This window comes from Ambystoma mexicanum, chromosome 7q (genome assembly GCF_040938575.1).
Source record: "Ambystoma mexicanum isolate Mex_15411 chromosome 7q, UKY_AmexF1_1, whole genome shotgun sequence".
NCBI lineage: Eukaryota > Metazoa > Chordata > Amphibia > Caudata > Ambystomatidae > Ambystoma > Ambystoma mexicanum.
Genome location: NC_090941.1, coordinates 570,907,697 through 570,932,502, shown reverse-complemented (window position 1 = coordinate 570,932,502; position 24,806 = coordinate 570,907,697). Strand labels below are relative to the sequence as shown.

General features: G+C 46.2%; 1 protein-coding gene across 3 annotated transcripts in view; it reads right to left on the bottom strand.

Annotated features, from left to right (window-relative positions):
* Positions 1-24,806, bottom strand: part of LOC138527994 (phosphatidylinositol 3,4,5-trisphosphate 3-phosphatase TPTE2-like) — a 421,324-nt gene that overhangs the window by 210,627 nt on the left and 185,891 nt on the right. For all 3 annotated transcript variants that reach the window (XM_069639416.1, XM_069639415.1, XM_069639417.1), the window contains 2 exons: positions 20,030-20,095; positions 7,959-8,006 (listed from right to left, as the gene is read on the bottom strand). In XM_069639416.1, coding sequence (XP_069495517.1) covers positions 7,959-8,006; positions 20,030-20,095 — 114 coding nt within the window. The remainder of the gene's footprint in view (positions 1-7,958; positions 8,007-20,029; positions 20,096-24,806) is intronic.

The following is a 24,806-nucleotide window of genomic DNA, read 5'->3' as shown; positions in this document are numbered from 1 at the left end:
GGTCAAGATTTCAAAATGAAAGATGCGCTGTTGAAGATTTGGAACAAAGATTTCTTAACACAAGAGAGTCTATGGAGCCGCAAACTACACGGACAGTACAGCCACCTATCCAGAGGCGCCTCTGGGTGGTTTCTATCTGCCTGAGACGATTGCCTTTCTCCAGAAAATATATATCAGCGCCAAGATGCTTATCACTACAATTATCACAGGATAATGTGGATGAGAGAAGAATTTAGGATAGAGAAAAAGAGATTCAATAATACAGTCTGGATATGTTGGAATGGTTTGGATGAGATTGCTTAAGCTAAGAGATGACTATGGACAGTTCTATGCTAAATACTCACTACTTTGGCTTTGGAATGGAATGGCTCCCTCAAAGATCTGGTCAAGGGTTTGGCTTGGACTTCACTCGCCACCGGACAGGATTCAGGACACCTGGACTGCTCTCAGCAAGGCCCTCTGGTCTGCATGGCCTCTTAGACTGGATCAGACGGGTTCTGGGTTTACAGCTCTGCTGGACTGATCTGGATCTTGGCTTCTAGCAAGGGTTCTTGGCCAGAAGCAGCAAAACAGCTCAGCCAGGCCGTTCAATAATGATAATATTATTATTATTATTAATAGTTTAGGCCCCGTGGAAGTTTAGGGGTTAAAATCAGGTTGCTAGATTTTCAAGGCCTGCTGAAAAGGGTTCAGCTTTTTTGGGTTAGGCCTCTGCTTCAGGGTTCTGGAGTCTGGTTCAGGAGTCTAGAGATGGGTTCTGGAGTCTGGATCTTCCTTCAGAGTGCTTCACCAGTCGATCAGTGATGGGTGAATGGGTGTGTCTTTCTGGGTCCTCAACAGTCCCTATTTATCCATCTTCCAAAGGGGTGGGGAGGCTGATTATACTATGCCCAACCCTCTAAGGATCTGATAGGTCAGAGAATTCCCCCTCTCCTGATTTGAGAAAGGAACAGTGTGTCATGATGTGTCATCATGTGTCAGAGCGACACTGTGTTTAGGGTCCAGAAAAAATTCCTCCCCTTTGTTCTTACCCAGAAAATCTATTTTTCCTGAAAAACATATTTCCAATATGCACAATTTATTAATGATACATATTTACATGACAATTTAACTAAGGTACGTTTCTGTCAAAATCTTATCTTCCTACGAGTTTTGGTTCACAAATGACAATTTTTCGCGCTTTTGGGCGGTTACTCAGTGTCAGTTCTGTACCAATTTTTACACATGCATACTCATTCCATCTGGGCATATTCCTGGAAATGTTCATGTTCGTAACATAATCACAATTGCTAGAATATGAACTATTTTGTGGTTCAGTCTCTGAATGTCGCACAGATTCCAGATTAGTTTTCAACTGTGAGCGAACTTTTCATTTTAATAACCTATAAATCCCATATTTTTACCAGTTCAGTACAATTTGCTCTAAGTATTTTCCCAAAACATACAGTTACTTCAGTTTCAAATCCACATTTTCAGTCTGGCTCCCCTCCAAGGCTTGGCTGAGCCAGAGAGTCACATGGGCTTGCCTTCTTGGGCAGTTGGTCTCAGTCACACCCGAATTAGCATATTCTTTCAGTTCAAGGAACCCATTGTCTCTTTCCCAGAGCAGCCGAGGAAGTCGCCTTCTCATTAGCAACCCCATGAGATATTCTCTCCTTTTGGTGGGAATGAACAGGGTGGTGTGTTCTCAGTGGGGGAAACCCTCTTTGAAGTTTTAGCTGAATCAGGTTACCTTATGGTCAATTGTGACATTGTTCCTTGTGAAAAATTACAGTTACAAATTTAAAATAGGCAAACATATCTTCAATTCCAGTCTTTTTCAACATGAAAATCAATGTGTGGCACCCTATATTGCATTTGATGGAAGTCCCATCTTTGGCATATTTAGCTTTTGAGACACAAGTTTCACCTGACAGATTTAGAGATCGCTAGCGTCTGACGGAGGCGAGTAATGGTATTGCACCCATTTTTGACATATTTCTTTCCAGCGAGTACCTTTAAAAGTGGATTTTGTTCTGATAAAATACACTTCTGCCGACATTATGTTTATGTGGATTCTTGAAGTAGAATGATGTTCAACACCCCACAAGGAGGTTGGATCTTTTGGGTGGTTTGTGAGCCATGGTTTTTGCAAATTTGACGACCAAGAAAAATGCATTTTCACACAGCTCTGTGTTTCTTTTGCAATCAGCCTTGCCTTTTGGGCAGCCAAATGATGGGTTTTGGCAGTGGTCTCCTGTGTTACCACTGACATAGGCAAAAGTAGATGGCGGTCTATTTTTCAGATTTTTCCTGCGTACCTCTGGGTGATTTTTGCATGCATAATGCTTTCCAGCGGCCATTCTGATGTTCCTGATGCATGCAGCGCACAGGAATGTTGCAGGGCCTGGACGAGTGGTGTAAAAACATCCCACACTAATACACACTGAAGCTGAAGACAAAATCATAACAAGAGCACCCCTGGCAATAGGGACCAGATACAAACATAGGGGCACAGACGGGTGCTTGAGAGTGTGCTTAGTAGAGCTCAACATGGGGATGTAAATGTAATTGATAGGGTCTGCTTTGGATTCGATATGCTTAAATAGAGTATGTTAAGGACCTTTGTATTGTGTGTTCTAGGAAGCAGCAAATCTTAAAAAGGGGACATTATTGTGTGTGTTCAGTGTCTCCAGTAAAGGGGGCGTTATGGTAGTTAGAAATGTGGATCTTGTGAGAAACCTGAGGGTACTCACATCTACTCCCCAGGTATCTTCTATTCAGGTGGCTGGGGAAGGGGCATTGCTTTTGCATCCCAACCCTGGCGAGGTTGTATCACCTTCGTGGAGGGCCTTGGGGGTTGGAGAGAGGGTACCTGAAGAAGAGACATGACATCCCCCCCTTTCCTGATAAGGATATAACCTCCCCTCCCATTGCCTTTATGGGCTATTGCCAATCATACCCCATCCTCCCCGATAGATCTCCCTTAAGTACTGAGAAGAAGCAACTAGGAGTAGTGCAGATTTCCTATTTAAAACACCACTCTAGTAATGGGAGGAAGAGTGATCTGAAGGCATATGGCAGTGAAGATCAGGCATGTCACATTAATAGGCTCAAGGAAGGTCAGACAATTGAGGCTACATCATTTCACCTGCAGCCCATTAGTGATAGTGGAGCGTATAAAATGTGGATGTCAGAAGCATCTGTATGGTGACAGAGATACAGTCGCAGAAGGAACAAAAACCCAGGGAAACGCTGTGCTGAAGAGCGAGATGCCAACAAAGATCCAGAGAGTCTTGCCGAAGGGACTGTGCAGGACTGATAGCCCCTGTGATGGAAAGCGTACAGCAGGCACTGCCAGGGAGCAGGGGCGGAGCCAAGCACCAGGGCCGGCGTATGGTGGAGGGAGCACCCAGCTAACTTACAACTTGGTTTTCCCGCTCTGGGAGAAACTGCTGAACAGAGCCACAAAGACCCGGTAAGTGTCGGGAGACACTAGGAAGGCCGGAGCGCTCTCTGAGAGGCTGTGGAATAAGTAACAGTCCCCGAAAGTAGTTAAAACTACCTATATTGATTATTGAACTATATGAAAGGTGCTGCTTAAGCCCGCACAAGTGAGAACTACACTTATTGAACTGCATAAAAGGTGCCATTCAGGCTTGCAAAACTTAGTTACATTTTGTGAAGGCTACACAGAATGAAAGGTACTATCCTGAAGAATGTAACGCATTACATTTCCTGAATCTGGAGGGGCAGGAAAGTCATGGTTTAAGTGAAACCTAGTAAATGTTACATAACTGAACAATGGCTTTGGGGAAACCTATGGTGGCGTGACCTGTGATGGGTGGACCGTGTGGTCTGATAACTGCGCCGAGACCAGGAAGTTTCCTAACACTGACATTATTACATTAAGAGTCACATCACAGACAAAGCATGTAGTTGCTGGTTGAGTGACCGGTAATGTGTGGACCGTGTGGTCCGATAGCTGCGCCTAGACCAGGAACCACTAAATATTGGAAAAGCAACAAAGAACAGAGTCCTTGGTGAAGCTAACCAAAGGACGGGTTAAACGGACCAAGCATTCTCATGTGAACTTGTGAACAGAGGAAGCAAGTCAACTGTTCAGTATAAATCTTGGGGAAGGGAACACTGATAACCAAATAAATGGAGAGTGTTTATCTTGGGGAAGGGAGTCCCAAGATCACAGTGTTGTACAAACATAACTGCATTTGAACTTGTGGAAGGGAAGTCCAAGACCACCTTTTGATACCAACTGTGATGCCAGAAAACCTACAAAAGGTAACTTCGGAAAGTGATCAAACCTCTCTGAAACGAAGCTGCATTGGAACTAAATTGAACTTGAACACTTAATTTTGATTGAGAACATTTCCCCACTAGATTTTGTTGTAGTTGTGAGGACAAGCATAGGTTTTGACACGGACAGACCTTTGATTTGGACTTGTGGACATAGACTTTCCTTAGATTTCTTTAGGCAGGGAAAATCCCACCATAGCATAAAGCTTTGTTTAGAAATATACCTCTGTTGTCTGTCATCTCTCTTGATACCCTGCCGGTCTCACACTCTGCACATGAATGAAGAGTTGTGGAAATCAAGAAGCTTCCATGACTGTGAAGGAGAGTACCTTCGATTAAGGTAAATACCAAGCGTATCTGAGAAAAGAAATACTAAAGAAATGAAAGAAATACAAAAGTAAAGGGCGTGGGACAAAGGTTGCTCTAACAGTATTGCAACCTTGCATCAGAGAAATTGAAACGTGTCCATTTTCAAATAACTGGAAGAAAACTCTGAAATTATAGGCTTTCTCGATGAATATAAGAAAGGTGTCATCTCTGAATGAATAAAAAAATGGATTGTAAATGGTTCTATGTGATATTTCCGCATTTTAAAATAGTGATTCTTTTCGCCCGTTTTTGTGCCATTTACTTTGTGTGCCCCCCTTTACCTCTCAAAGAGTGATCTCCACCATTTCCCCTGGTCCTAATCTTGATATGGGGTTTAACCCCCCCTGAACCCTCCATTTCCTCACCCACCACCCTCTTCCCAGTACACCACACACAGACACTTACCTGACACTCCCGCAATGACTATTCTGGGTGTCGCTGTGCCTGTTAGGCCCTGCGTGCCCTCGTGTGTGTCACAGGTGCTGACAGTTCGATTTAGAATGTCCGCTCAGTGCTGTCTTTCTAAATAGATTTATTTTTTTCTCGGTATAGTGAAATCTATGTTTTCACTTAATACCTTGTAAATGCCAGGAAGCAGAAGGGGCAGCACCTGGATTGTTTTCGCCCAGTAAGCTACTCCTGAGCTCAAATGGTAAAAGCTTTGGCATGTGGGACCCATGGAGAGGAAGATTAGGACAGGGGATCTCATGAGTGAGGGTTGTGTTCCTTAATTCCCACTAGAGTCTGTTCCCAGAGCACGACAGGAAGAACGTTTAGGAACAAGACATAACCGTAAACATGCAGTGAAGACAAGGGGGTTGGTTAACTTGAACACAGAACGTCGCTCAACAGAAATTCCAGTTTTAGATGTTAGAGCCAACAACTTCTTTGCTGCACATCATATCCTTAAACCAGTAGCTATCATCCAAAAAAGTACCTGATTTGACGGACTGAACTTGTAGAAGCCACATCTGACTTCGCCTTTGAGCGCAGGTGAATGGTTTGTGTACACATAACTTCTTGAATTGTAGAACCAATGGCTTTTCCCAAAGCAAATTCAATACTGAGTCCTTAATAAATGCAGAGAACATAGCCAGACTCTACATGCTTTAGTAGATATCAAAGAATGTAATTAGGGATAGTTAGATGTACTTCAGCTGCAAGAAAGGTACTTTAACATAAAAGCAATAAAATACTTAAGGAAAATGGAAACGTTCAACAAGTGAAGTTAAGAAAAAAATTATTTGTAAAGTCTTCTTCATACCAGTGAACATTAAGCAAAAACTTCAGGTGACGGAATTGGAAAAGTCGGTGTAGGCCAATTTCCAGAGAAATCCCCCCCCCCCCCCCAAGGGCTTTCCTGAGGGTTGACGAGGAACAAAGAGAATTAGCGCTACAGCAGGAGAAGTAGTGGGGGGTTTGATGTTGAAGCATGAAAAAATAATATGGGCAGGGGCTGGTGGGCCATATCATCATCTGCAGTGGTTGTAGTGTGCGACAGACTGAAATAAAAAGGTCCACACACGTCTGGACCAAGATATTTAAGGGAAATGTGTGTAGAGATCCAGAAGGCTATTGATCCCAGGATAATTTAGGTAAGGAGGCTTCCACATTTGCTCAGTTTCACAAAACTAATGTGGGTGGATATAAAATCATGTTCCCACCTGGTGACAGTGTGCGAATGGTGATGTTCACAGACAGGGGCTTGCTAGAGCTCCAGTCTCCTCTTGGAAGAAAGCAATTGGATATTAGGGGATATCTGACCAACCAGAAATTGTACAGTCTTGGATCGCTCTGCCACCACTACCTAGGAGATAATTTCTCTGCCATGATTTAAAGGAGTGGAAGCTGGAATGCTGCTAGCTGAGCTTTTCCTTGCAGGGCATGAGCTTTTCCTTCCGGGGCATGGACCTGTAAAAAGAGTGCATAAGAACGCATTGCAGTGCAGGCAGACTGGGGTGGTGGTGGTGGCCACTGGACGGTGGAGTGTATACTGCCAGGGGGTTGGGCATGTAAGTTTCATTAAGATGCGTTTGATACAGAGGGGGAGGAGGGGACTTTTTGTGGGCATCACTTATTGCTTTAGAACTCCATACCAAATCGTACTTGCAGAATAGATAAACAGTGCTCCAAATAGGATTTTGAAGTAGGAGTAGTTTACTCCCTATTTTTTAAAGTTGGGAGTAAAATGATTTTTGGGGGGGGGGGGGGGTAAAAATGTAAGTGCATTTCCCAATGGGAGTATTTTATAAGCGAGTAAAAACTGTTAAATGGAAAACGGAAATGTTCTTGTAATTATTTTTTTCCATCTAGTTATTCATGCACATGTTTACTTCTTCCGACCAGGCAATCAAAATAGTAGTTTCTTCCTGTGATACTACATGCACTACTGCTCCAAACATATCCATGGAGCTGTTTGTGTGAAAGCAGGGACCCCAAGGGCCTTTGTGCCTGCTTCCTATTTCTTGTTGGGAGTATTTTTACTCCCTATTTGTATTTTTTGAGGGTATCTGGCTATTTTTAGGGAGTAAAAGTGCCCGATATACACCTTATCTGTAGGGCTGGATACACACCTCACTTTCAAGAAAGCTCTGAAAAGCAAGCTAGTTATTCCAATCCGCAACCAACGCATAGCTCAGATAACCGGTAAAGCTAAATAATTATGATGGCTTTTCCAATTTGCCCAAATTTAATAGCACTTTGCTTTCAGTTGACAACTCGGAGATTAGGTGCCAAAACATTGACAGGCATGAGAAGAGAATTGCCATTACTGCAATTTTCCCGTCTGCTAATGAGGCAGGCATTAGCTTGAAGAACATATTCAGCTGAAACAGGGTCTATGGTGACATACCCTTACATCTTCCATTTTAGGCAACACGATTACCCTCTGCAGCAGCACATTGAGAGACCGGCTGATTGCATGAGCCCTATTACGACAAAAAATATTTGTCTATGCTAAAGGTGCATGCATTGGCCACAGCAACAAAATACGCAGCAGCACATTCCGCAACATAATGCGAATGGTCATGCACAACACCAAATATTCTTACTCTCCATGCTCCCACCATTACAGCCACAAAGATACAGAGAGGTATATCCAGCATCAACACTGTGCTATCAGGCCATAACAAATGCAAATGTGCACCGTTTAGGTTGTGAAAATATGCAATCATACACGTTAATATGCAAATGATCATGCCGTTGTCACAGCCATTGCCCTCTAATATTATTATAACCTGGCTCTACATGCATTAGGTAATAAACAAAAGAATCAAAGTATACATTTCTCTACATACCTGAATCCAAATGACATCACAAATGGAGAAATGGTATTCTTAAACTTGCTGTTCAAAACAAAAGGACAAATTATTAAATAATTCACAAAAATCCATCTTCCCGTTATATTACATAGCACCAAGGTTACGTTTCTGTGTATTGCGACGGGTTAGAAAAGGGACACAGACTCTTTGAAGACATTTTAAATCAGGTTTATTGAACAATAGTCAGAAAGTCCTACCCCTCCCTATGGCTATGGGGTGTTCCTTACCTAAAGAACAACTAAGGTGCTCCTCAGTCGTCTGTTTCTCAAAGTCGAAAAAGAATCGGTCTACCGTCCAAAACAATTACCATCTGACCCGATCACTTATCTTAACAAAAAAGGCAGGCAAATGATTCCCTTCTACTGCTTCGTGCTTCCAGCACTCGTTCTTTTGATAGAGGTTCTTTATCAGTTCCAACAGTTCTTTTCTCACTGTAGACTGTTTATATCCTACTGTAGGCAGGTCTTTACTTTGTTCAACTGGTCTGGCTGTATAGGCCATGTATGCCTTTAACTTTCGATATTCTCTTTTCTTTATTTCACACTCTTTTGCTTTGGATATCTCACAGGATTTCCTTTCTTCCCCAGACAGGAATATATTCCAGGGTGCATCCCTTTCTTTGAGGATCTCTTGGTCTGTCTTTTTCCCGCTTGTATTCACATGCATGGGGTTTCTCTTTCATACAGCTCCCCCCCTCTCTCGGAACGTTATTCTTTCCTTCTTTATCTTATCAAAGTTCATATTTGGTAAACATATTGTATTTCTATTTTCCTCCCCTCCAGGTAATAAATAATTGTGTTCCATCACACTTCATCTTTGACAATGGTAATTCTTTTGTATCCAATTCTCCTTCCCTGAGCGTTATGGATATCACACTTACTTCATCACAGTTCATTTATAAGAACTCTTCTCTTGTACTGGGATGAGTCATTCGTTCCAGGTTACTCTCTTTGTTATTCCTCCCGTGCCTCCCCAACCCCTGTTACCTTCTCACTTCTTCAGAAATGATCCTGGGACTCTTACCGGTCTGGTAGCAGCTACAGTTCTTCGCTGTACTTGTGAGCGGCCTTCTCCGTGTCCCTCGCCTGTGGTCCATGAATTTCTTCTATTCTCTTTGGTATATCACCAGGGAGCCGTATTGCCTGCAACGGCGTTCTCCGATGGTCTCGGCTTTGCAATCATGGGTCCACTGCCCACGGCGACTCTCCCATTATCCGCCACCATCAATAATTCTTCTCTCCAGATTTTCAGTATGCCGACAGTTCAGCATTCGTTCACTTGCCCAACAGCAAGTTTAGATTTTGAGGTGTCTGCATCCCACAATGGCTCCTCTCGTCCTAGGCTTACGTCAGCAGGGTACTTCCCCTATGGGGAGACGTACTGCTCTCTCTCTGCTCGTACTCTTTCCCCTTCCTTAAATGAGTGCTTTACCATGAATCCACTCGTCTCAGTGGGTTGGTCAGTTTTCATTAAAGAGATATTTGCCATTCCTTGTGGAAAACCAACATCCTTCAGCATCGGTGCAGTCTTTCTGTTTGACAAAATGTGTTTGCTCCATGTATGCCATTAGCCTTACTGATGAAGGGAGTTCCTCGCAGGAATGGGAGTCCTTGTCCCCAAAGGGGGAGTTTATATCGGTGAGGTCCCTCTTGCCTTGACCGCTAGGGAGGGTGTTGCGGAGCACGCTCACCTCGCTACCCTAATAGGGAGGGGGCTCGACATTGGGGAGAATGAACCAATCCCCTCGATTTGTCACAGTATATACGTTGACTTGTTATAAGAGGATCTACTAGCATTTATGCAAGCCATATCCCTCAACATCGGAATCCTAATAAAGTAAAGGGACTTGTACTTGTGAGCTGCCTTCTCCGTGCCCCTCGCCGTGTACCTCTGTCCTAATGAGGTGTTTTGTGCTAAGCTTAAAAGCATGCTTATGATAGCCGTTTAGTTTATTAATGTATATATTTGAGTTAAAAGCAACTTGGACAAATATTCAAACAGGTTCACAGTTCTTTGAAAGTCTCTACATGCTCTAAATATAACTGCTTTCTCACCAGTGATAGGCCTCTTCAAGCATGCATGTAAATCGAAGTGGTCTTGTATAGCACCCTTCTGCCACTTTTGGTGGCCTTGCTGTGCTCGTCTCTGTTAGGCAAGGGGGGGGGGGGTTTAGTGGCACAGTGGGAGAGGCACCTGCAAAACCTGTGGTGTTGATGGGTGCAGCTCAGACGTATTTGGTTCCTGTGTACCAATCTGCTTTCTATGGGTTTGGCAGGGAGATTTAGGAGTACATAATCAATAGGTAAGAGTCTAAGATCACTTTCAGCCTGGTTAACCAGTGATGTAGGAGAGTCTGATAGGGCTAAAGAGGTGATCCTAGTCATGGTTCGGTTAGTGTTGATGTGCAAATGACTAGGCCTGCATGCGCTGCGTGTGGGGGATTTCTGTGTGCAGTGTAAGGTGGTAGGAGATCTTGGAGAGGAGTCCGTTAGTCAGATGAAGGGGGATTGGAGGGGTAGGCCTTAAAAATGCAAAACGACCTGCAACCATGCACATCAAACACTAGCCTATTGCAGAAAGGAGCCATATCACTAGCTCACACTTTTTTCTCTCTCCATCATAGAGTCATTGTACCCCATGTGCATCTAAAAATGTATCTGCAAGTTGTCAGTTTAGGAAAGGGGGTGCAGTTTGTAAACTCTGCTTATTACCATAAGCTACATACTGGTTATAGAGGGCCAGAACATTCCGTTCAGAGGAAGATTTGCTCCCATTTCACCTTCCTTAGTATGTGGATGCCTCGAACCTCATTAATATGCTTAGGTGCTATGCTCAGCGGTCTGCTGGATATTTTACTATTTGAGGTCAGTGCAAGTCATTTGTCAGGCATTCGTCAGGTGGTTGGATCAGAGGCCAGAATCCCTGCTCGTTTCTCCCAGAAGCCTACTCTGCTGTCTCACACAAGCACCACAGCCACAGGCCAACATTAAATTCTTCCACATCCCCAGCCCCACTGGCCATGACTCACCAGGTGTGGAGACTGTACCAGGACTTTTGTTTCAGGGTCATACTGCATCTTTGCAGGGGCCTTTTAATGATGAAACAAGGGGCAGAAAATAGAGAAGGTGGAGTGTGGATTCCTCAAAGAGCCTGACAAAGCAAGGTGCACCCTCCCTCAACCTAAAGTGGGTGTGGCGGCTGCAGGAAGGTGACAATGAACATGCTGGCAGTGATAGAAAGTGTTTGGCTAGAGAGGATAGGGATGGACAGTCTACTAACGCTTCAATCTGGAGTTTGCAGTCTCTTTTAGCTGCTTTCTAGGTAAGGGTCTCTGCCAGAGATATTTTCAAAACTTTGTGCAACAGCTAAATTAATCGAAAGCTAACACAATCTCAATCATAGTTGCTTATTGGACCACTGAATAAATACCCATCACTGGCAGGTTCATGGCAACAATTTTCAAACTCACCTGGGAGGCGCATAATTTAGATTCTGGCTCCTGTTTAGTGGACTCATCTGAAGGAGTTACACTCCACAACTTTTCTTCCAAACACTATGCTCACTTGAATGGAGTATCCTTATTCTTGGACTTTAAGGATAGCATGATGGATTCATGGCAAGAATCTCCCTCTCTCCCGTGTCACAGGTGGCCTCAAGTTCCAAAAACGAGAACACTCACAGTAAGTCACTTTTATACCATAAATTAATTGAGGAGTCTGGTATGCGTTTGTGCAAAAACATGTATAGTTGCTCAAGCCGAAACGCTAGATTAAGCATGGTAGCACAACTCAAAATCTAAAGCACTATATTCTTATGTTCAAAATGTAGACGAGCAAATCCAACAACAAGGGTGAGTCTTATGTAATGAACGTACACAGCTGGTGTATAGCATTTAAGTAATCCTCAATGCCGATTGTGGCATTGGACACCTTAGTATGAGGATTCAACAGTTGTACACAGCCATAGAATGCACCCTAAACTGCAGCCAGGGAGTCAAAATAATTTACTCGGATGCCGTTGTTTGACACCTGAGAGAAGGCCGACGCGGGTTTCTTTTTTTAAAATAATTTATTTTATTAAGCTTTTTCAACAGAATAAGTATAATAAAAGTTTAACAAGTAACACATATAATCAAATCAGTTTATCCTAAAAATAGACGAGTAATATTTACAAGGGACAGACAACAGAAAAAAGTGAGAAAGAGGAGAATCAAAGAGAAAAGGGAAAAAAAGGGGGAATAACTCACACATTTCAAATTGCAGAGGAATTTTCACGCAGGGAGTTTGTTATTTATCAGAGATTGGAGAAAATTGACAGAGTAGAAAGGTCATGTAACCATTCATCAACAGAAGGCTTAGTTACACGTTTCCTACATTTTAATATTTGTTTATTCGCCACCATCAATGCTCTATGTGCCCAAAAGAGGTGATGCCATGGAAACGGAAGGCAGGGTTCAATGAAGAGCCTCACCTAGTCCAGCAGCATCTGAGAAAAGGCATGGCGGTTCTGCAAAACCGACAGGTAAGTGGGACGGGAGGCGTGTTAAGGGGATCAGAATGGGGAGGTGGGTGTCAAGTGGGAAGATATCTTGCAAGAGTGAGCAGTGCACAGCTTGCTTCAAACCCAGGCTAAGATAGTTAGATGCAGCCTAGGTTTGGCGCAACCCAATTGCTGCTGCACCCGCCCCAGGTGCTAATTAAATAGGTGTCATCACAGCACAGAGCTATACATGAAAACGATGGTAAGAACTTGGGTTTACTATGTTTTACTGAAGGAGAAGAACAAGTTACTTCTTACCTTGTAACGTTCTTTCGACGGGATGTTCCTCCGACGTATTCCTCATCTTAAATATATCCTTCCAGCTCTGCTGGCCTCGGAAAATGTTTTCTCCAGAGGGCGCTGCGCGTCGACGTCCCTCGAGTCGATGACCCTCGACAGCCGCCGTATCGACGCTCGACGTCATCTTGCCTATAAAGGCCGCGCGCAGCGTCCGTTGCTCAGTTCCGTTTTGTAGCCCACAGTATTACTGTCTGGACTAGACTAATCACCCTGAAGGAGCGTAAGCTGCAACAACAAGGGAAGTAGAACTGCGGGGATGGATGGGAGGGTCGATGAGGAATACGTCGGAGGAACATCCCGTCGAAAGAACGTTACAAGGTAAGAAGTAACTTGTTCTTCGAAGGGATTGTGTCCTCCGACGTATTCCTCATCTTAGATAGGCTCCCATAGCAGTATTCTATATTTGGAGGAGGGAGTACTGACTTCACGCTGTCTTCTATTGATGAATAGAATGTAGTACAGCCCTTCCAAACCTAGTCTCTTGACTAGAGGAGGAATCCAGATTGTAAAAACGTGTAAAGGTATGGACAGACGACCATGTAGCGGCCGCACATATGTCTTTAATCGGCACGCCTCTTTTGAGGGCCGATGAAGCTGCAATACCTCTGGTCGAATGAGCCCTAAGGTTTTGAGGGGGCTCTTTCCCTGCCAGTTTATAACATTCCAGAATGGCTAGAATGATCCATCTGGAAATGGTCTGCTTAGTTATTGGTAACCCCAGCTTGTGACCTGTGTAGCCTACAAATAGCTGGTCTGCCTGTCTTATCCTGGCTAGTCTACTAATATAAAAACTTAAAACCCTCCTAGGGTCTAGTCTGTGTAACCTCTCTTCCTCTTTCCCCGGGTGAGGAGGAGGATAGAAAGATGGTAGGGTAATCTTCTGAGAGATATGGAATTCAGAGACTACCTTTGGGAGGAAATTAGGCTTCACTTGCAGGACAACTTTGTCTTTGTGAAAGATTGTATGAGGGGGTTTACAAGAAAGAGCTTGTAATTCGCTCACCCTTCTAGCAGATGTAAGTGCTATTAAAAAAACAGTCTTAAGGGTAAGGAATCTTAACGAACAAGAATGGAGAGGTTCGAAAGGTGTACCCATCAGGAAAGTTAATACCAAGTTTAAATCCCATAGGGGAACTTGGAATGGTCTTGGGGGATAAACATTGGTTAACCCCTTTAGAAACTGTATTACCAAGGGTAATTTGAAATAGGATGGTTCCTCTGCAGTACGCTTAAAGATAGATAGCGCTGCGAGATAGCCCTTAATGGTGCCAACTTGAAGGCCTGAATTTGCTAAATATAGTAGGAAGGACAAAACCATTGGTGTACCACATGAAAATGGGTCGATATTCTGTTCTCTACACCAGCTGCAAAATCTGTTCCAACGGCAGCGGTATAAAGACTTTGTTGCTGGCCTCCTTGCCGAAAGCAACACCTCCATAACATCATCAGAGAGGTCCCAATCCTTGTACCTCATCCGTTCAGAAGCCAAGCGTGAAGGTTGAGGGTTTTGATGCCTGGATGGAGAACCTGACCTCCCTTCTGTGAGAGTAGGTTCTCTCTGAGAGGAAGTCGAATTGGAGGGCAGATGGACAAGTCTAGAAGGTCCGGGTACCACGTTCTCCTGGCCCAATCCGGGGCAATTAGGATCATGGTTCGCCGGAATCTTCTCAACCTCCTGATCATTTGAGGAATGACAGGGACCGGTGGGAACGCGTACAGAAGCGGAAACTCCCAGTCCACTATGAACGCGTCTCCCAGAGCTCCTCTCGGAGGAAATTCCCTTGAGCAGAACAGGTCGCATTTCCTGTTTAGGCTGGTGGCGAACAGATCTACCTGAGGGGTTCCCCAAAGGGTGAAGATCTCTTGAAGGACTTCCTGAGCTAGCTCCCACTTGTGGGAGACTGTGTTCTGCCTGCTCAGAGCGTCCGCTGTCAAGTTCTTCTCTCCGGCTAGGTGAACTGCCGATAGAGAGATTCCTTCTTGGATTGCCCAAAACCAGAGCTGCATCGCCTCTCTGCACAGGGGTAGTGATCCTACGCCTCCTCTTTTGTTGAGGTAATGCATGGCCACCGTGTTGTCCGTCATTATCAGGACGTTCTTCCCTTGTACAACTGGCAGGAAAGCCTTCAACGCAAGTTTGATGGCTCTCAGCTCTAACAGGTTGATGTGTAGTCTGGACTCCGATGGAGACCAACGACCGCTGATGGTCAAGTCGTTGGCGTGGGCTCCCCACCCCGTGAGTGAGGCATCCGTGACTACTGTTATCTCCGGCCAGGGTTGCCAAAACTGTTCTCCTTTCAGAATGTTCTCCTGACAGGCCCACCACTGAAGGTCTCGAGCCACCCTGCCGGGAACCTGAAGAAGATTTGTCATTCTCCCTGAGAATTGTGACCACTGAGTCCTCAGTGCCCACTGGAGGGATCTCATTCTCAGGCGAGCCTCTGGCACAAGGAAAATGCAGGATGCCATGAGGCCTAGCAACCTCAAAAAGTCGAAAGCTGGGAGACGTTGGGCATGTTGGAACTTGGTAACCATCTGTAGAATATCTTGAGCCCTCACCTCTGGTGGCGAGGCTTTTCCCAGGGAAGTATCCAGGATCGCTCCTATGACTGGAGTCTCTGCGATGGTATCATTTGAGACTTCTTTAAATTGAGGGAGAAGCCCAGCTTGTGAAGGGAGTAGCACACGTGATTTAGCTGGATCTGAGCTTGCTCCGGAGAAACAGCTCTGATCAGCCAATCGTCCAGGTAGGGGTAGACGTGAATCCCTTCCCTCCTTAGACTTGCAGCCACTACCGACATTAACTTGGTGAAGACCCTCGGGGCGGAGGTCAGCCCAAAAGGCAGTACTCGAAATTGATAGTGAGAGTTGCCAATTGCGAACCTCAGGTATTTCCTGTGTTTGAGATGGATAGGCACATGGAAATAAGCGTCCTGAAGGTCCAGAGATACCAACCAATCCTGAAACTGAAGGGCCTGGAGGATCTGAGAAAGAGTGACCATCTTGAATTTGTCTTTCCTGAGGAATTTGTTCAATTCTCGCAAGTCCAAGATGGGTCTCAGTCCTCCGTCTTTCTTTGGAATGAGAAAGTAAGGGGAGTACCAGCCCTTGTTCCTCTCCGCTACAGGTACCGGTTCTATGGCACCTTTCTCTAGCAGGTCTATAATTTCCTGCAAGAGGAGCGGATCTGGAGCTTTCTGAGAGCTGATCCCCAGTGGATGACTCTGAGGAATACGTAGGAAAGGTAGGCAGTAACCTTGGGCAACTGTTTCCAATGCCCAAGCATCTGACGTGATAGCCTGCCATTCCGCCAGATGTTGAGTCAACCTGCCTCCTACAGGTGTCCTGTGAGGGAAGTCCTCAGAGTGGTTTTGGGGTGGCTGATGCAGATGCCGAAGGTAAAGAGGCACCTGCTGTTGCTGCGGCTTTAGAATATCTACTCCGTCCACCTCGGGTAGTCCTTCTTTGACCCCTTTGAGCCGGTCGTCCTCTACCTCTTCCGAATGAGGAGTAGAAGCGAAAGGACTTGCCCCTCGCAGAGGTTCCTGTGGGACGAAAAGGAGTCTGACGGATTGCAGCTCCTAGGGATTTTGCTGCTGCTTTTGAAGTTTGCAGTTTCTCTAAACTGTCATCCGCCTTTTTCCCGAACAAAGAAGAGCCATCAAATGGCATGTTCAAGAGCCTGGCTTGCACATCTGGGGCAAAACCCGACTTTCTCAACCAAGCGAACCGCCTGGTTGATGTACCTGCCGCCATTGCTCTGCTGATACTGTCAGCCGAATCAATGCCCGTCTGGAGGGATTCGCACATAGCGTCTTTACCGTCCTGTATAATATTCAGGAACGCATCCCTTTCTTCTCCCTCCGGGATGCAGTCAGCCGCTGTAGAAGCACACTCCCAAAGTGTATGGCTGAACCTAGCAAGGGTGCAAGTAGCATTAACAGACTTTAACGCCATGCTACATGCTGAAAAGACTTTCTTAGCCATAGCATCATATTTTTTATCGTCCCTGTCCTGTGGGACAGTAGGATAAGCCGTCTTGACATCGCTAGAGGATTCTGCTTGTACCACCAGACTTTCTGGGGATGGATGTTTAGACAAGAACTCTGGGTCAGTGGAAGATACCCTGTACTTTGCAGACAGTTTCTTATTTACTGCTGGTATTACATCTGGGGTTTCCCAGTTTGTCATGATCTTTCTCTGAAGAGCTTTATGAAAGGGCACCACTGGATCCTCTTGTGGGCCTTTGTCAAGAATATCCGTGAGGTCATCTTGCTGGAAAGATTGTGAAGGTGTAGACCACCCCATGAACTCTGTAATCCTGGCCATTAAGGCTCTGTAGGGGGTTTCAGCATGCTCCCCCGGGTCTGGCTTAGCAAAATCCACCTCAGGGGAAGTGTCTAACCCACTTGCCTCATGTAAAGAATCATGAAGATCCTTTAATCTGCGCTCTTCAGAGGAAAATTCCTCTCTAACTGGGGTTACAGGTCCCTGTAACTCAAATGTGTCTTGTTCGGACAAATCAACCTCTTCTAAAATTGAGGATATAGTTCTCAATTGTTCTGAACTAATAAAGGGAGTAAATCCCATTTCCAAGGCAGAGGGTGCTGAACTTGTCATTATTGGCCTCGAAAACGTCGATGTCGTCGACGCCGAAGGCTTCGAGCGTGGCGTCGAAAACAGAGGTGGAGGCCTCGAGGACCTCGACAGAATTGGAATTTTACTCGACAATATCGACGTCGAGGGCCTGGGGATCGTCACTGGATGTGTGGTCACCGTGACTTTTCTCGGCGTCGACGCCGGTGTCGAGGCCGGCGTCGAGTCGACAGACCTGTGTGTCGAAGGTCCCCTCGGCGTCGAAGACCTCGACGTCAACGGAACCTTCGTCGACGGCGTCGACGGAACCTTCGAGGAAGGTTTGGAGGTCATGGTCCTACTCGAGGGTTCGAGACGCGCTCGAGAGGTTTCTTTCGCCGGGTACTGCGACTCGCTGCGTTTTTGACCTTCGGGTCTTTCGACCAGAGCATCGCTCTCGGCAGTCTTCGAGGGGGTCGAGGCCGCTTTCTCGAAGACGCTCATCATATTTTTTCTGAATTCCTCCCATTCAGCCCGGGAACTATGTTTCGTGGGGCAAGGGATTCTTTTTGGCGAAACAGAGGAAGAGGAAGACGGAGAACGGGATCTTTGACGTCTCCTCTTCGAGTGTTTCGATCTCGAGGAGTGATGAGACCCACTCCGAGACCTGGAGCGTGAATGGTGACGAGGAGACGAATGTCTCGACTTCGTCGAAGAAGCTTTAAAAGTCTTACCTTTCTCCAGCTTCCCCCTACGCTCCTTCAGGGCCTTAGCTGTCATGGACATACAGTCCTCGCACTCCGAACAATGGTGTTCGGCTCCCAAGCACCACAGACAATTTCTGTGAGGATCGGTTAACGACATCTTTTTCCCACAATCTCGACATTTTTTGAAGCCGGATCGAGGAGTTGTCGGTTCCGACGAGGAAGCCATCGAGTACGGTATCGAATAACTCGAGGTAAATAGTACTAAGAACTGAGCAACGGTATTCCGAGGCACCGAGTAGCGCGGAAAAACGGAACTGAGCAACGGACGCTGCGCGCGGCCTTTATAGGCAAGATGACGTCGAGCGTCGATACGGCGGCTGTCGAGGGTCATCGACTCGAGGGACGTCGACGCGCAGCGCCCTCTGGAGAAAAAATTTTCCGAGGCCAGCAGAGCTGGAAGGATATATTTAAGATGAGGAATACGTCGGAGGACACAATCCCTTCGAATAATGATATATATTCCTGAAAAGGGAGTAGCTCCATATCCAGCAAACAAATAATGTGGAACAGATTCGCCATAAATGGGATACCCATTTCAATGTCCACGGCACACCAAGTGTGGATTCATCTATTATCAGCATCACAAGAGCAGGGCATACTTTGCTGGCTCGGGCATGGACAACCTCCCGCACCGCCCAAGGCGCTGACACAAAACAGCAAAAGGAACCTCATTACCTATGTGGAAATCCAACAATGAACATAACCGGATGCATGTACATCTGGGCATTTAGAAAAATATTGTAACACATGTACAATGTACCTATATAATTTAATTCCTACAATGCTAGGGTCTATTTGGAAATGAGCTTAACATTCAAAGTAAGTTGACTACACCGTTGGAATGTCTGAGATTAGTCAAAGATGTGTTTCTGGTGGCAAACTGAAATCACCAATTCAACAGCCAAAATCAAAGTCTCTGAGAACTCGGTGATGGTTTCCACGCAGGGATGCAGCTTGAACCCATCCCTCCATAGAATCTGCAATTGGAAGAGAAGAAGGAGCCAGTCCCCAACTCGGGTATCTTTCGGGAGACCAGATGTCAGATTTCTAAGGACAATTCTGGGATTTAGACATCTGCACTGGGATCTGGGATAAAGCCCCATTTTGGAGGCTGAGTGTTGTGACTGTGGTGACCTACCTTGAGGGCCGGGAGCCACCACCCATTCTGTGATGCAAACCCAGGCAGCAGGGGTGCACACAGAACATGCTCTCCCAACCCGCCTTCCCCCAGTCCATTACCAGCCAGGTGTGTTGCCAATTCAAGCCACCCGTGATGGAAGAGAACAAGCCAGAGCGGGAGGCTGACCAGGCCAGAAGGTACCTTCAGTCAGTTTGTGTCGTACTTAAACCTATAGCTCATCATTATCTGGACAAAAAATGAGTGCCACCTCTTAGGTGAAATGACTAACATGCACCTCCCTTATAACAGCTATTTTGCTTTAATGTTAAAGACTCCAAAGGAACAAACAGAGTAGAGCATTTGCACCACTAAAAACAACGTGGTGCCAGACTGTGATGGGTTCTCTGCTGACCAACAATTCTCCCCAATTCTCCCCAATTCCCGGGACGCGACTGACATTCTCTAAAAGGCACGACAGGATACAGAAGTGCATGTGGCATACATTTGAGGGTCACGGTGCAGTAAATGTGACTTAAAGCTTGAAAAGGAAAACCAGCCGCCCGCCTCTCACGATGCAGTTCACTTATTGACAGGATACGATTGATGGTAAACTAGCAAACTGTGGCTTTTTGTGGTAAAGTGTACACTTCTGATACAATTAATCATAGTCTAGCTTATTTTATAAGGTCTGCATCATCTAATGCATTTGGTTTAGCAAGCCATCCATAGAACAGTTTAACACTTACTTGTACCATGTGGATGGCAGAGCGACATCAGGTGCGCCATCATCAATCTGTACTTTCTCCTCCATCCTGGGGAAAAGACAAAAATACATTTATCAAGGTTTTTTCTTATATCAACAGGTGAAAGAGACAGCACCCTAATTGTACAGAATTGGGCAAAATCTGAGATTAATGGAACAGACCCGCTTCCTTTACCGAAGCTGATTTTAGCAGTAGGTTTGGAAGGAATCAGAGCTGCTAGCAAGATTTCAAATGAATCTGTGTCAAGTAGGCTAGACTTGTGAATGTGCTGGGACATGTGCCCATCCCTCTAATAGTCAAACCAGAGCAAAGTTCCGTGGGTTGTAGGATAACGTAAGATCATAGGATGCTGTGCTTGCTGAGCACCAATCATGAGCCAAGTTGATTAGACTAATGGTATCACATTACTTTTCCCTACTTCACAGCCAGACGACTTGCATCTCCTACCTAAATTAGGCACAGTTTCACCTACTCTCACTTCTTAAACTTTCGGTGTCAGGAAAAGTAGGGTCTTAAGCCATACATTTCTTACATGGGAAAAAACAGATTGTACAGAGGGTGGTAACATTCATGGAGGGGACTACTTTTGGGAAGCCGATACTGCACAAGTCTATTGCGTCATGCCGCTTGTTGGAAAGGTGTCATTGTGCCCAAGCAGTACAACACCCTTTGAATAAAGGTGAGAGGTATTCTTGAGAAGAGATTATTTTCCACAAATAGTTTTATTAACATCCCCCAAATCAGCATGCCAGTTACATATATCATTACTACAAATCAGCCCTGGATTGCCCTTAAATACATCATGCACCCCAAATTCAATCAAGAGGTCAATTTCCATAGATCACACATGGATTTCATCTCATTCATTAATAATACAAAACAATCAATATATGTTTTTCTAGAGACCAAGTAATAAAATGTTTTTATGCCCCAAATCAACACATGGCTCATTTGGCAAACGTGGCATATTTTGCAGCCTGAACTAGCAGAACATTCCACTTAAATAAACAGACAGATTTCTCCATACAAGTTAATTCACTTCAAAATCAGATAAGCCACCATGATAGTGGTGCCGCCAATCCTCTGCTCCCCCATTGTCCAAGATAAATTCAAGGAGCAAGGGAGAATAAAACAGAACCCACGTCGGCCCTAGGCCTCCAGAGACAGCCTATCTCTGTTGATACTGCTACATGGCTGGCTGCCGGGTCAGGGACTACACCAATCCTTTTTGAAGTGAACTGCATTGTGTGAGAAACCTGAAGTTGTCTTCCTGACTAGTCCCCGGGGATCTGTTATCCAGGTGGCCAGGACACAGACATCGCTATTGGCTCCAGTTCCTGGGGGTGGACCAGTGAGGGAGGATCACCTGGATGAGGGTGCGGGGGGAGGAGTCCTCACGGAGTGGAAGTGGGACACTGACGGGTGAGACGCAATATTCCCCTTCTTATAACGTTTTTCCCCATCCTACCACGTAGGACACTCAAACTCTCCCCCCTTTCCAACACGAACACCTTCTCACGACACGAAAGACAATGGACTAACACTAGAGCCGTTTACCCGACATGCCAGAATCACACACACCTGACCACCCTTTCCCTTACCCACAGGGATAAAAGGTGGAGCACAAGAGCGCACTACGAGAAAGGCAGACCGCACGACAAGAGAGCTATCCAAGCACTGCAGTTCAAGAGGAGGAGAAAGATGGTGAGAACCGAAGGGGCGACAAGGAGAGAATCAACCTCGAACTTTCTGCCCGAGACCAGCAAAGCCTCCGTGGAAGGAATCATAAGACCACAAACAATAGCCAGCGTGTGTTGCAGCAGATTCAATGGTACGCAAAGCCATCCTACACTGATAAGCAGGACAGGGAGAGATGCTTGCTACCGTGGTACCGGTCTTTACTTCAGAGGCAAGAAAAGCCAAGCGGTTGGTTTATCACAGTCGGTGAGTCGAGGGGAGAAAACAATAAGAAACGGAAAGTGTTGAATTAAAGTGGCAAATGATAAAATAAGGAAAGATCAAAGAACTGTTAACGTTTTACTGGAAGACCAGCTGCAGAGGGGTCTGGCACCACGTGGGTGCTTACTCGATTGGTTTATTCCCCTTTTTGAACTACCGATACTGAGGCCTTAGGAGAGCCAACAGGAAACTGTCAAAGTGGTCATACAGGGGTCTAGCAAAATCCCCTGTACAGTCGAAAGTCTTTGACCGGCAAACCATTGGAAGACTAAGGGAAACAAATCCGGCATAGTGTGAAAGCAGAACAAAGTAGAAGTAACTGTGAGGCTGGAAAATGTGTACCCGTTGGAGGGATGCGCACCGAACGGGGCGAAGCATGATGCCCCAATGAAAATTGTGTTGACAAAGAGTGAACCCGAGAGAGGGATGTCCACAGTGTAGTGTTTAAAAAAAGACATTAAGACTTGTGAATGCAACAGGTGAAATTGTACAAGAAAAGGCTATAGTTAACCCGACAGAGGGAAGCCAAACATTGAGACGGGTCTGAGTCCTGGAAGAGGGGGATCCTTTGGTGAAAAGTAGTCACCCAACGTACCTACAGAAAGGAAATGTTTGGTTTGTTATTTTGAACACATCAGGTCCTCTGAGGCAAAAGACTTTTTGTAGAAAGGAGACTGAAGGTCCCGATACCCAAGAGTGGAACTGTAGTCTCGTGCTGGGAAAGCCGTCTTGTGCTGGGAAAGCTTGAGCGTGTGCTGTGCTCCAAAGTCCCGCCTTGTCCCGTGCTCAAAACGTGGGGACAAGGCTTATAATTTGTGAACACTTCTTTCTTTCTTGTGAACACTATCCCACAATTTTTGGTATTAGTTCTAAGGATTGGCAATAGGTTTTTCTTAGTATAGGCCCCTTTTATTTGACAAGATGCCACTAGGACTGCCTTATTTGACGGTCGTAGCTTGCTCCCATCTTAGATTTAGGTTTAGATTAGGCGTTTTTACAACCAACCTACACAGTTTAATAAAAATCCTTGAACTGATCGGTCTTTATTGTTGCCGCCATGAGTTCCTTACACTTGCCAGCCTGTATAACATCATTCCTCATAGTCATATGAGGTTTTCAGAAGAAAAAAAAAATAATAAAAAAAAATAAAAAATAAAAAAATCGGTGGCCAGGAGGGCTCATCGCATGAGCAAATTCAAGCTTTTTGAGAGAAAGTCAGGAAGATAAGCAGGTATGCCACAAATAGCTAAGTAGGTGCACATTGCGCATACTTGCAACTATTCTAGGGACAAAAAGCAGTAGGATTTTTCCAAGTTTAAAAAATAGTAATTAGAAAAATTATGACATTATGCAGAGTGACATGTGCCCCTTGATCCGATGAGATCATTTGACATATTGACCAGAGAAGATAGCTTCAGTTCTGGCTCAGTCTCTACAGGACAGCTTCTCAAAATAAGTAAATCCAACACCATTTTGAAAATGGCATCTCAGGGAGCTGTTGAGCAGCCCGAAAATGGCTGCCTAGCCTCTGACCTCCGTGAGGCATAGACACCTATCCAGCCACATCAGTGGACCGCATTGTCACCTGCACCTGAGACCGCTCCAGATTGTTGCTAACATACTGCTGCCTACCCTGTCTTAATTTTGGCGAGTTCCGAGCCCTGTGGGCCCCGCTATGACTGCCTGCCATCTGGGGCCGGGCCGCGTGAACGGCCCCCGGCATTGCCTGGGACTTGGCTGGGGGCCGCCCATCCCCTGTGGTGCACTTGGCTGGAAGCCGCCCTCTGTCAGCGGTGCATGTTGATCCGTCTGTCCGCGCCCTACACAAGATCTCTGCGGGCAGCCTCTGCTCTGCCCCCCCTAAGTGCCGCGGCGATCTCGTTAACTGGCCGTGCTGCCCCGGGGGCAGAGGCCGCATTCGACCCGGAGCTGCTGGCCACCCTCCTTGCAGCGCTGTTTCCGGCGCTGTCGGCCGTGTGGCTGTGGGCGGCTGCTGACTGGAGGATCCCCGGAGGCCATGCGCCGGGTGCCTGGAGTGGTGCTGGGCCCTCACTTCCCTGCGGCGGTATGCGTTCGCGCTCATTGCCGACCGCTGAGCCGGACGTTACCTCCCCCGCGGGCCGGAGCCTGCGGGACAGGTGAGGAGCTGGGGAGGGAGCCGGCCCCTGCTGCAGTCCGCCTCTCTAGCCCTCTGTGCCCCGTTAACCCACTACTGGTGCTTGCTGGGGTGTGCGGGCTGCCTGGGGGCTGAACCTACCCTGCAGGTTTTTCTCCTGGCTGCCCCGAACTGTGTGGAGGGCCTCGCTGAACCTGGCCCCTTGGGTCACACCAGCTGCTAAGGCCTGATTGACCTGCGGGCCCCCAGGCCCCACACTGCCCAGTCCTCTCATCTGTTTGACTGGGGATCCACAGCAGTGTCCCCCCCACCATCACTGAGCTATTGGCCTGTGGGATTTTGACATTTCTGGCCCTATGGGCCCCAATTATTTGTGAAGACCATCTGGGATTGCAGGGCTGCGGACCCCATCTACCTCCTGCTAGACACCTGGGGATCACATAATAGCACCACCTCGTTGATATTGCTCTGCCAGCCCGGTGGGCACCACACTTCTGTCTCCACAATTGTTACTTCTCCTGCGCCGTGACGACGCAGCCCATCATTGCCCTGGCATCTCCAGTGCTGGGGGACAGAGCGAGCCACTGACCCCACTGGGCCCTCACTGCACCCTTATCATTGAACAAACTCAAATACAGACGCTCCTCTCACTGGTTACTCCTCCTCCTGCGCTGCTCTCGACCC